Source organism: Chlorocebus sabaeus, chromosome 17 (genome assembly GCF_047675955.1).
Source record: "Chlorocebus sabaeus isolate Y175 chromosome 17, mChlSab1.0.hap1, whole genome shotgun sequence".
NCBI classification, from domain to species: Eukaryota; Metazoa; Chordata; class Mammalia; order Primates; family Cercopithecidae; genus Chlorocebus; species Chlorocebus sabaeus.
This window is the reverse complement of record NC_132920.1, coordinates 70020628-70034056: the sequence shown is the minus strand read 5'-3', so window position 1 is coordinate 70034056 and position 13429 is coordinate 70020628. Positions and strand designations below refer to the sequence as shown.

At 39.4% G+C, this 13429-nt stretch overlaps 1 protein-coding gene across 8 annotated transcripts in view; it reads left to right on the top strand.

Moving 5' to 3' along the window:
• COL9A1 (collagen type IX alpha 1 chain) overlaps positions 1-13429 on the top strand; it is a 192225-nt gene that overhangs the window by 145560 nt on the left and 33236 nt on the right. For all 8 annotated transcript variants that reach the window (XM_073006130.1, XM_008013581.3, XM_073006125.1 and 5 more), the window contains 9 exons: positions 1586-1639; positions 5457-5510; positions 6874-6927; positions 7061-7114; positions 7248-7301; positions 7735-7788; positions 8845-8889; positions 9944-9997; positions 10086-10139. In XM_073006130.1, the coding sequence (XP_072862231.1) occupies positions 1586-1639; positions 5457-5510; positions 6874-6927; positions 7061-7114; positions 7248-7301; positions 7735-7788; positions 8845-8889; positions 9944-9997; positions 10086-10139 (477 nt within the window). The remainder of the gene's footprint in view (positions 1-1585; positions 1640-5456; positions 5511-6873; positions 6928-7060; positions 7115-7247; positions 7302-7734; positions 7789-8844; positions 8890-9943; positions 9998-10085; positions 10140-13429) is intronic.

Below are 13429 nucleotides of genomic sequence, written 5' to 3'. Positions count from 1 at the left end.
TTAAGCCACATGAGAACTTTCAGGGAATCTGTGGTGTCCAGCGTGTTTGTTTCAGAAGTTTGCCCTCCCCTGAGTGTTTGCCATGTGAGACACTAAGAGCTGGACTGTGTTTCACAGGTGGGCCATAGGGATACATGGTGTAAGTGACATATGCTTTTTTTTAATCTGATGAAAAGTTGGTAGGGATTTAAATTTTTTTTTATAAAAGCCATTCCCAAAGATTCTCAAAACAGGATTTTGCAAACAACATCCTAAAACAGTGTTTTCAGGGATTAAGGATCTATGTTGGGTGCTGCGTGGCTCAAGTGGTCCATTGGGAGGTATCTGTTAGTGCTTGATGACCTTCTGCTCTTTGGGAATAGGTATGCCAAATTTTCAAAAGCATGTACTTTTAAAATGTACATGCACAAATATAAAGTAATGCACAACTTTAAAAAATATGCTTCTTGGAATATTTAGAGAAAGCTCTGTTCTTCAAAGTAGACACCTCAAGAGACAATATGTGGTATTCTTGTGTCATTGCTATTGACCCAAATATTCTTTTTATAGAAATAACTTTAGAGCTAGGAAATGAGCTATACAAGAAAGAGCAGCTTTCATCTGATATGGCCACATCTCACTCGATACTCTAAATGGATACCCTAAACTGGATCATCTTGCATATTTGAATTGAAGGTCATTCCTGACAGATCTACATAGAATTTGTGACTGGTCTGAATGAGAGTTGGTCATGGACTTGCCCCCTTTTCTCCAAGTGAGAAGAAGAGAGAAATGGCTGACTTAGAGCTCCTTTATCTTAAGCCAATGGGGACAGTTAGCAGGTTGTCCAGAAGTAGCTACCCCCACTTTCCTAGTGGAACATCCACCTTCTTCTGCTTCCAACGGTATTCCCAGGCTCACTCCTTCCAGGATCGATTTTTGGATCCCTCCTACTATGGGGCCAGAGAGTCCAGAATGGTAACATTTCAGTATTGAAAGAGATCTAGAAATCACACTCAGCCCCTCGTTTTTAGGATTATCCACTCTTATGCCTAAGATGGGTTCCTATTGCCCCAAGTTGGAATTCAGAATGCCTTTCATCATAAGAATGGTATCATGAATAGTGACTACAAGGGGTTGATGGAAGCTCCACCTCCTTTCTAGGTTATAGGCTTTCGTGGGCTAGCCTGGGAAACTACTACTTTTGATGGTGTCCACTGGTGGGAAAAAATTATTTCAAGGTTTAAAATCAGGTTACATGTCACCAAGCTACATGCCATGAAGGAAGTGGGAATAATAGTATCAGTTCTATATATGAGTTAAAAGGTAAGTCAAACATATTATCACAATTTCTCTTATGCTGGTATTTACTTTTTTTGTCAACTCCAGTTTTGTGTAAGACTTCAGAATTTTATAAAAAGGTTTACCATCTGAAGACTTCTCCTTGGACTTTCTAAACTAGAAATGTTTGTCTATATATTGTCACTATTTCTTAGTATTACCTTTGGTTATGATAATCTCCATTTTCTAGATCAGCTTTTGTGATGAGATTTTAAAAAGCTTTACTTCAACTAAAATAATTCACTTCTCTTTTTTACATTTCCAGGGAGCCCAGGGTTTGCGAGGCATCACCGGCATAGTTGGAGACAAAGGGGAAAAAGTAAGATGGTGATGACAATAATATAATATCAAAATGTGTTAAATATTTAAAATTATGGCTATTTAAACAAAGCTTTTTATTCAACAATTTTTTTTCTTTTTTTCTTTTTTTTGTTTTTTGAGAAGGAGTTTCACTCTTGTTGCCCAGGCTGGAGTGCAATGGCACAATCTCGGCTCACTGCAACCTCCACCTCCCGGGTTCAAGCAACTCTCCTGTCTCAGCCTCCCGAGTAGAGTAGCTGGGATTACAGGTGCCTGCCACCACACCCAGCTAATTTTTGTATTTTTTAGTAGGGATGGGGTTTCACCATTTGGTGAGGTTCGTCCTGAACTCCTGACCTCAGGTAATCCACCCAGCTTGGCCTTCCAAAGTGCTGGGATTACAGGCATGAGCCACCGCACCCAGTCTAACAACATGACATTTTATGATGCTTTGTAGATGTGTGATGAGGTTTTCGCAATTATGTTGTAAGCACAGATAATAGGAATGAACAGTATGCATGATATTTGCCATGTATTAATCTATTTTAAATTATATTGAGTAAATCAGAGTAAACAAGGTTTTTACATTTTACCTCATTGTCATGATCAGCAGTTAGCATTGATACCACTGGCACAGTGCCTGGAGTGCTTCTGGTCAGGCAAGACAAAGACAGGGAGGATGGAAAAGGAGAGGTAAGCCAAGGCAGGATATCCCCAAAGACACTGGGGCCTCCATTGACCCACCTGCAAGCTGATCCATGAGCCCTGCCCTTAGCATGGGTTATACACTTATGGCTGGAGGACACTAGCCTGCCCTTAGACCTGTCTCAGAAACCAGATTCTCCCAGCACTTCCATACCAAGGCACTCTGCAAGCTGCTGGGGAGATTCCAAGGGGGAATAAAACCTTTATCAAGTCGGTTATTTATTGGGCGAGACAAATAAGTAGTTAACTACAATGCAAGCAAAAGAGACATGAATCTGAGGGCCAGTGGTATGATGGAGTGCAGCAGAAGCAGGGCTAATCTTGATAGGAAAACTGAGAGGGTCCATGAAGGAGATGGCATTAGAAGGATGAGGTGTTGCCATTGGTGGAGGATGAAGGACAGGCAATGCTTAGCTCAGTGATTATCATCACAGAATCATCATGATGCATTCAGAAGTATTTTCCTTGGCGTGTGTGTAGGGGTGTGGTTAGCCTCTCTATCAGATTTTGAGAAAGTGGTTACCACTTCTTGGAAAGAATGTTAGGAAAGTTAATTTACAGGCTTCAGAAAATATGAAAAGCATCTTTGCCCAACATCACTTCTGACCCTGACCTCTTTCTCTTTATAACCTCTATGGCTAATTGGTGTCAGTTCCACCACCAGCACAGAGCCTTTTATTAACAGTTAAGGAATAATACATTGTACATTGTACATGCTCGATAAATGAAATTAAATTCTTCTTTTTAAAAAAGAGATGCACAGCTTGGTGAATGAAGGATCAGGCTTATTTATCAATTTTTTTTTTTGTCAATTTAATGTTTTCTTTCCAGGCTCTTTGTCACTTCTAGGTATTTTCATTCTGCCTGCTTTCCTTATCTATTTTTTCGATCAATATTTTTTTTCTGAAAACTTTGTATTTGTAAAACATATTAGATGCATTCATATTTCTATATTTATGTTACCTTAAGTAACATTCAGTGTGTATCTTTTCTTTTATTAGATAATAGATCCCATTTATTTCTGAGCTGCTGATACCTTCATTTTTTCTGGATTTAAATCATCCCCTAGAATATGTGACCCCTCACTTTGAAACCAGTTACTGTTCTTGATATGGTCTTCGTTTGAGATATTTTTCTGTTTGGTATTTTTCAGACTTCTCATTTCCTCTGAGTTCTGTCAAATTGCTTTAAAAAAGAAAGAAAGAAAGAAAAAAAAGCTCTTCTTGTGAACTCAGACCGATAGAGTTGTTACCTAGTAACAGCAATTTGAGTCTAAGCTCATGCTGAACAGCAGTGAGAGAGAGAGAGAGAGTGCATCAAAGCCATTTCTATAATGCAAGGCCGGGTTCTGCTCTTGTAATGCAAGGTGAATGATAAATTCAAGGTCTTTTTCAGGTCTTCAAAATGTCTTCTTCTCTGGTGAATGTAGAATGCCTTTTGCTCTGTCCTACTTTTCAGGGATCAAAGAATTTCAGGGCTCTCTGGTGCCTCTGCTTCAGTTGAGTTCTTTCTTTGATTCTACCTATGTCTGAAGCTTCTATCATGGATTTTCTAATTTTTAATTCTTACTACACATGCTGTCCACCTGGTTTCCTTGATTTGACACTTGATTCAAATTTGACACTTGATTTCTTGGCCTGACATCTATCCAGTACTCTTGATTGTTTTTCATTTAGTTTATCATCTTCACATCTCAACCTGGTTCATTAGAAGGCTGCCTCATTATGCCTTTTTTTTCACTTAGTAGATAAGAAAAAGAAAGACAGGGGTTATATTTTGTCAGAGAGCATACATAGAGAGCACTAAAAACACTTTTTAAGATCTTAAGATCACATTTTGATTCTCATGATGAAAATAAAGAGGTGATAGTGTACAATATGTTAGCCACGTCGGAGATTATTTCAAGATAATTCGATTTATAAAGCTCTGAGTCGTTCTTATGTCATCACTTGGTAGAGTGGATCTGTTCTTGAGAAAATAGGTTGGTTACTTTATGCGAATTGAACCTAATATCTGTCTAGGATGGGAGAGGGTATGCTAAGGTCCTTCCAGTAATTCCTTCCATGAATCACGTGGCTGGACTTCTTATTCCAGATCTTGGTGGGAGATCCAGAATCCCAGAAATCCCTTTCACAGTGTGGCAGCACCAGAATATAGCAGTTGTTCTTCGAGTGGCTCCATGGCCTTCACTGTTAATAAATTTTTTGTGTGTGCTTTTGAGACAGGGTCCCACTCTGTCTCCCCGGCTGGAGTGCCGTGATGCTCTCTCCACTCAATGCAATCTCCTCCTCTGGGAGGAGTGATTCTCTTGCCTTAGCCTCCTCAGTAGCTGGGACTACAGGCATGTGCCAACAGACCCGGCTAATTTTTGTATTTTTGTAGACACTGGGTTTTGCTATGTTGGTCAGGCTGTCTCGAACTCCTGGTCTCATGTGATCCACCCACCTGGCGGTTAATGAATTTCTGTAGAAATGTTAAGAACCCTGAGAGTAGCTACCAAACTTCTTCTAATAGATTTACCAATCTATTAATAAGCACCTGTGTTTTTAGCTCATGTCAACAACTGAGAATGAGTTCAGTGTTAACTTAAAACATACAGAGTTGCCCGGGTGCAGTGGCTCACGCCTGTAATCAGAGCACTGTGGGGGGCCAAGGTGGGCGGATCATGAGGTCAAGAGATCGAGACCATCCTGGCCAACATGGTGAAATCCTGTCTCTACTAAAAATACAAAAATAAGCTGGGGCGTGATGGCATGCGCCTGTAGTCCCAGCTACTCAGGAGGCTGAAACAGGAGAATTACTTGAACCCGGGAGGTGGAGGTTACAGTGAGCTGAGATCGCGCCACTGCACTCCAGCCTGGGCAACAAGAGCAAAACTGTCTCAAAAAAAAAAAAAAAATACAGGATGGCATCAAAGATTGTGTTTAAGTACAGTTGGTATGCTGAGTAGATGTAAACAAGCATTTTTTTAACTTGAGGTGCCTGAGTAATTACTCCTCAGGGATCACTGTATGTATTACAGGCATAAAACCTCCTTTCCATCTGGCTATTAAATGTCTTTAGAAAGATGGATGCTTCTTTTAACATACATGACTGATCTCAGTTTTTTCCATTGTCTTGTTTTTTTGCAGGGTGCTCGGGGCTTAGATGGCGAACCTGGGCCTCAGGGTCTTCCTGGTGCACCTGTAAGTGATTTTCCTTCCACAAAACCCAATGATAGTTTTTTCTTTTTCTTTTTTTGCTATGTATGCATATGTGTGCAGTATTCTTTACATGTGAATAACTAAAGTGGAAAAATGGACAATTTTTATATATATGTTTAATTAAAACAGGTATATTTCTTGGGTACATAGAAATGTTCTTCTGACTTGATATGATTATTTTTCTTCATGGATTAAGCCAAATTATTAAGTATTTAAGTTTGCTGTGTTTTCCTTTTCTTTGGTTGTCGGATGCGTTGGGTCTCAGTAACTATCTCATTTCTAGTTTCTTGCCCATTTGATATTTTTCATTTTCTATGGTTTCTGACTTCATTATTCCACATTTTGATTGCCATATGTCCATGTGTCATTATTTTAGGTTTCCTCAAGCCTGTTTTTTGAGGGAAATAGACAAAAAAGCCATCCATTGATAATTGAATATGCCACATAAAAAGTAAAAAAGATATAAGAAAGAGAGAATTTTCAACTGTCAAAGTCCTGTGTTCCAATGGGAAAGACAGAAAGTAACTCAATGATAAACTATACAAGATCAAATGCTAAAGCATAGGATAGATGTAATCCATGTAAGAGGACCCGAGGGGGAGGTTGGTTTGAAAGCCTGTGGGAAGGAAAGGCAGCAGCAAAGTACAGGGGTGGCACCGTTGGTGGTGATGGGATATATGTGCTGTCCTAGGGGCTGTCACTGCCTGGAGTTGAAAGTTTGGTTGAAAAGATGAGATTGGATGGATAAGGTAGAACTAAATCATGGAGAATGTTTAATGCCAACCTGAGCCATTTGAACAGATCCGGTAGCAATAGGGAGCCATTTGAGGTTTTAGAGTTAAGCAACTCAACAAAAACTGTATTTTAGGAAGACACAGCCTCTTATCTATTACCACCTGTAGCATATATCAACATTAGCTAGATCACTTCGACAGAAATCACTAATATTGACTGTGGGATTAAATAATATGAGGGAAAGATTGGCAACTAATCCAAACCTCAAACCTCTATAACAGTCAATGAAGTTAGCTGATATGTACATGCAGTTACTGATGTCGAAATCCACTGCATGGAGCCATTATATGTTACACGCAAGAACACAGAGGAATAATGCATTTAAGGGGAAAACAAAAGACAGTCAAGTCTTAGTTATCTCTATGGCAATATCCATTTTTGAGACAATGCCATTTTTAAAGAAAGATTTCTTCATCTAGACTTCCTTGATAGAGCAAAGCCACTGTGGTGGAAGACCAATAGTTGGGTGACATGGATGATGCTTTCTAATTTTTAAAAGTTGATTAATAAGTAACTTTTGCTTATATTAACAAATTTTATTTTCATACAGGGTGATCAAGGACAGCGAGGACCTCCAGGAGAAGCAGGTCCCAAAGGAGAGAGAGTGAGTTTAAATTCAGTCACTCTAAGCCTCCTGCTTTTCAGTGTTATCTGCTGATTATGCTGATCTCTTTGACAAGTCTAAGTATTATGATAACTGAACATGTTTTATCTATTCTTTCTCTTCCGCCCTGCAGGGGGCTCAAGGTGCTAGAGGAATTCCTGGTCTCCCTGGGCCCAAAGGAGACACGGTATGTCCTGAGCTGTAGTCATCAAGCACATTTTTCAGTGATCATTGACTTGCAATAAAACTTTAGAAAATAATGAAGGGAAAAAGAATGTGACTGTATGTAAGAGACAGTATGTTGCTTTGTGTGTGTTTAGGGTTTGCCAGGTGTGGATGGCCGTGATGGGATCCCTGGAATGCCTGGAACAAAGGTAGGCTGTGTAATTTAGTCCAAGAGTGAGTGGGACTGCCTCTGCCCTGGCCAACTGAGCGCAACATTTCCATTACTAAATCACCAAAAGATTTATTTAGCTAGCTTTGGCTTTTTCCTTTCCTTTAATTTTTGAATCAAGTGTCAAAAATGAAATACTTATTGGAATAGTATAATTATTTGCTTGGTTTCAGGAACTCAGTAAAATTACCCTGTTGATGGAAGTAGGTTGAGAGAGACTGTGCGTTTTGGTTGAATTATGTCCTATTTCCCACCCTACTCCCTCACCCTAAATTAAGTCACTTTATAAAAGTGCATGTAAAGTCAGCTGTTGGGACAATCCTTTTACTTAAAACGTCTGTGCTCCTCCCTATCTTAAAAGTGATACAGCAGCTCATACAGGTTCAATCATGTGATAAAAGCTTTTTTTGCAGGGTGAACCAGGAAAACCTGGGCCTCCTGGTGACGCAGGATTGCAGGGGTTACCAGTAAGTATTTGATTCTTTACTGTTAATTGGTTTATATACATGTTTTCAAGATATACATTTTGGGGAGAGACATGCTACCTAATTTGATAAGTTCTGGGGAAGATACGATGTTTTACTTTTACATTTTTACAATTTACATTTGTATTTTATATTTTATACTTGTTCTCTGAATAGCTATTTGTGTAATAACTGTAAATAATAGGCTTTAATTTTATGGTTTGGATTCCTTTTCTCTCTTTAGTTTACTCAGTCTTTTTAATATATTTTTTAACTAACCCTAAGCTATAGGGTTATGTATATTTCATTCCACTTTAAACCAGTTCTAAAGTTCTTGTTAGTAGGGTTCAGCTACAAGAGTGCTGAGAGTATGCTCAGTTGACCCCTTGGATTATGTACTATTTTTAGTCATTCAAATTGGTGTTTCCTTGCATTAATGTGTCTGGAAGTTCATGTGGATTGTACCATGTGTATTGGCTCTTTGGAGGCAAATCTTTCTAATTAATAAAGAATACTTGGTAATATCAAAGCCTGGCCCCCTATCTTTTATGACACCTGACGTTTTTTAAATACTCAGATAATATTAGCACTCCCAATAATACCAAATCTGAGTTAGACCCAGCATCTTCCTACCATTTCGTTTTTCTACTACAAAGCCCAACATTTTTGAGAGGTCTTCACTTTATTACTCTGTACATGAAACCATGTCACAGGCCTGTAGTCTCTGTCCTGCCTATTAGAGCTCCTCTTGACCTGAAAATGGTACTGGATTCTAACTGGGGAAGTTTGTCCTTGAAAAGTAACTTTAGTTTAAAGACAAGATTTGCTTTAAGGGCATTTAGCTTTAACAAGCCAGATATAGTAAAGTCATGCCCTCTAAACTGTGGGTAGTTCTATAAATGACTGTGCAGGGTTTGGGAACTAGGAAGCATCTTCCTCACATTAAAGCTTTGAGGTTGCCATGATTCCCTGAGCCTCCCTGCAGTGTGCAGCGGGCTTGGCATCTCCTGGATTCTCAGAGGAAGTGATTAAACTCGCATTGTGTATGTATTCTTTTAGGGTGTACCTGGAATTCCTGGTGCAAAGGGTGTTGCTGGTGAAAAGGTAAAATATTTTAAAATTTAAATTAATATATTTTTAAATTTCTTTATTATTTACTAACATATTTGTTATTTTTAATACTTTTAGCATGTCTTTTATTTTATATTTGGCCCTAGGGAGAGATACAAAAGTAAAAGTGTTAAGGCTTCAAATACTAATCTTTTTCCTAACTACAGAAAGCATACTTTGATAAAATTCTGCTAATTAGATTTCCTTAATGAAAATGTCATCCTTTGCCAGTATAAAACAGAAAATTTTATTGTTCCTTACTACCTAAAATAAGGAAGTTATTACTAAGCCTCAGAACTTGTGTCAGAGACTATTATTAGGATGATTCAGCTAAACTAAAAAGATATTAGGTATTTTTTTCACATTCTGATTGACCTACATAAAACAAAAATGTAAGCAGTTAAAAACAATAGGTGGAAAAAATTTTCAGGGATAAAATATAGCTTTGCTTGAGAAGAAAAGAGATAAAAGGTGAATAATGTAGAGATTGGTCGCTATTAGAGTACCAGGCTGCAACCCTCCAATCACAGCGGTCTGCAGCATCTTGAGCTGCACAAGAGATTGATGGTGGAGAGGGCGTCTCCAGACATGTGCTTTCCCTAGAGCTTGCTGGTGGGGTTTTCTCAGCAGCACATCCTATTTCCCCGTGTTGGTTGGATTCTTAATAATTTCAATAGTTTAATGTGAGGTAAAAAGAGTCAAAGAATTATATTGGAGGTGGAAATGGTAAAGGAAAGACATATATTATTATTATTGTGAAGAAAGAAAAATCCTATAATTGAAGAGGATCCCCTTAAATGAAGGCTAAAACCCCTCATTGTTTGACATTGGACCTGTAATATATTTCTTAGACTCACAGATAATATCCTGAATCTAAAGAATTTTGATGTATCTAACAGAAAGAGATTCTGTACATTCCCAGGTTCTCAGGGTGAAAGCAGGGAATTAATGCTATTCAAATGTAAGAGATACCCAGTCTGGGTAAGGTAGATTGATGATTATGCTTACCTCAGCATGAGTTACTTTGAATGTTGCATTTTACCCTTAGGGTAGTACAGGTGCTCCAGGGAAGCCTGGTCCGATGGGAAATTCAGGCAAACCGGTAAGACACCATTTTACCTCTCCCCAAGTTCTAACCTGTTGTAATCAGTATGCGTTAACTTTTTTTCTACCTTCCTTCCTCATAACAGGGCCAACAGGGGCCTCCAGGAGAGGTGGGACCCCGAGGACCCCGGGGGCTTCCTGTGAGTATTCCTTCCTTGCTGTGCTGTCCCAAAGCACCTTCTCAGGACTTTGTTGGATGTTCTTCCATTTATTCATTCATTCATTCATCCATCCATGAATGCTGTCTGATGTTTGAGCCCATGCTAGTCCAAGACAAAGAGATGAAGTGCTCTCTAGATGCACAGCATGCCTTTTCAGAAAATGGAAACAAAAATAAAATGCCTCAAAAACCATGGTGACCCTTTCTGCTCTCATCCCATGTTTAAGGAAATATTTTAGTGTGATTTAAAAAGACCCAACCCAATTCACATACTACATAATTCACCCATCTTTGTTGATTTTTAGCATATTGATGGAATTGTGCAACCTTCACCCCAATCAAGTTTAGAATGTTTCCATCACCTAAAAAAAGAAATCTTATACCCACCTCCCACCTGTAGTCATCCATCATTTCCTCTTAATTCCTTTGGTTTTAGACAACCACTAATCCACTTTATGTTTCTGTAGATTTACCAGTTCTGATATTTTCATGTAAATGGAATCATACAATATGTTAGCTTTTTGGTTTTTTAAAAATAAATAATTAATTAATTTTTTAAGAGATACGGTCTCTCTCACTCAATCACCCAGGTTGGGGTGCAGTGGCGCAATCATAGCTCACAGCAACCTTGAACTCCTGGGCTCATGAGGTCCTCCCGCCTCAGCCTCCCGAGTGACTGGGACTAAAGGGGTGCACCACCACACCTGGCTAATTTTTAGGGTTTTTTTTTGTAGAGATGGTGTCTTGCTATGTTGACCAGGCTGGTCTTGAACTCCTGGCTTCAAGCGATCCTTCTGCCTCAGCTTCCCAAAATGTTGGGATTACAGGCATGAGCTACCATGCCTGGCTATATTTTATTTTTTTTTCTAATGATTGGCTTCTGTCACTTAGCATAATGTTTCAAGGTTTATCTATGCTGTAGCATGTATCAGTGCTTCATTCCTTTTTATTCTTGAATAATATTTAATTGTGGGGATTAATTATGTGGATATATCACATTTTATTGATCCATGCATTGGGTGATAGACATTTGGATTGTTTCAATTTTTTTGGCCATTATCAAAAGTGCTGCTATGAACATTTGTATACAGGTTTTTGTGTGGACTTATGTTTTAATTTTTCTTGAGTGCCTACCTAGGAGTGGAATTACTGGGTCATAGGGTAGCTCTGCTTTGGAGAAACCACCAGACTTCTCTTAGTGTGAGTTTGTAAACTTGTCTATTTTACAGCAGCCATAGCAATGACTATTTTCCCACTATATACAGTTTTACCCTAGAGAGAAATTGATTAGGAAATTAAATATTGTACACTTAAATTTGACTTTAAAACATTCTCTCTGGCCTTCAGTTTCAGTTCTTATTTTCAAAGGCTGCTGAATAGCCAAAAGAACTCCAAGTGGGAACACAGAAACATTTCCACATATCATTATTACTTCTTTTGAAGCATTTCTTGGGCATGTGGAATGAAGATTTTCATACTTGAGAAAAGTGAAGTATTCCAGGTGTCTTGTGGCATGAGAATGGAATTTCTTCGCTTCTCACAGATATTTGTCAGCCAACTTCCACCAGGTGGTTTCCTGAGATTTCTGTAGCCAAAGCAACCAGCTCATCATGCCCCCCACTCACTTGCTCTGTGCTTCTTTTATGCTTTTCTTTTGCTTGAAGCTTGTGAATTTCTAATTAAAATACTTTCCATAAGTTAACTGTCGAAGCAATGACGTTATAGCCAGATCACATTTCTAAAACAATGAAGATGCTATATGACGAGCCCAGGAAGATTGTAAAGCTTTGTGAGTGTTTACTATTACATCTCTTATTCATCTTATTTTATTTTATTTTATTTTAAACAGACTCTTGCTCTGTTGCCCAGGCTGGAGTGCAGTGTAAGATCATGGCTCACTGCAATCTCTACCTCCTGGGTTTAAGTGATCCTCCCACATTAGCCTCCAGAATAGCCGGAACTACAGGCGCACACCACCGCACCCAGCTAATTGTATTTTTTGTACAGACAGGGTTTTGTCCTGTTGCCTAGGCTGGTTTCAATCTCCTGAGCTCAGGTGATTCACCCTTTTTGGCCTCCCAAAGTGCTGGGATTGCAGGTGTGAGCCACCTCGCCCGGCTGTATTAGACACTTTAAAGAGCAGAAAGCTCCATATAGTTAAAGGAACATTGACTGAGCACTTGCTGTGGGCCAGGACCATGCGTGAATACAAAACATGACATGGAGTAGGGAGAGCTGCTTGGCATGGGCTGCATAAAGCAATGAAGAACCAGAGGCAGCACCTCAGGAGAGGATGGGGTAGGGGGTTGATTCTCCTATGTGAGGAAAGGCAAATCATAGGAGGTTATGCTGATGCAGGGTTTTGGATCTGATTTTTTAGATTTTGATTTTTGAATTTCTGTAAGAGTCCAAATTCTTGCCATGGCTCCTGTCCCTGAGGCTCAAAACCTCGGCATTTTCCTCCATCACATTTCCTATCACAAATAGGACCCGTTGGTTCTGTCCTCTTTTCAAGGTCTCTTACATTTGACTCTTCATTTCCATTCCCACTACTACCGCCCTGGCTCAGGTGATCACCTGCTGCTTGGATTACTGCAATTGTCTCATAGGCTGCAGTCTTTCCTTTCTCTACCAGTGTCTCCCAAAGGGTATTGCTGCAATTTGGGCTGGGCTAGTTCTTTGTTTTCCAGAACTCTTGCACAGAGCAGGGTGTCTCACATCCATGACCTCCACCCTGCATGAACATCAGTAGTGTCTCCACAGTCACTGGGACAAACAAAAATGCCAAACACAATTCCAAAGGCCCTGGGGAATGATAGTTCCCTGAGTCTACACACACCACCATATTGGTATTTCCAAAGTACAGCGTCCGTACTCACTTCTCCCCATTTAAAAATCTTCAATAGATTTCCACGGACAGTGAGAGGAAGTCTAAAATCTTAAACTGTCTGTTAACTTCCCAGTTTTACTTCTCATTTCGGCTTTACTCAGATCTTGTGTTCAAGTCAGGTTGGACTCCATGCTAATTCTCAAATGCTCTCCGTACCTCTTTCCTGTAGGCCAGACCCTGCATTTAAATGGCTCTTTTCTTCATTTCTCTGACTCAACATTCCATAAGCCATCTCAGATGTAATTGGAATGTTAATTGCATCACGAAAACATTTCCAATTATGCCCTGTCCCCCAGAGAGAAGTGATCTTTCCTTATTCTGAACTCTTGTCTCCTAACTGCAGAAGATGCTAGTCATGTCTGTTTCACCGCTGTGTTTCC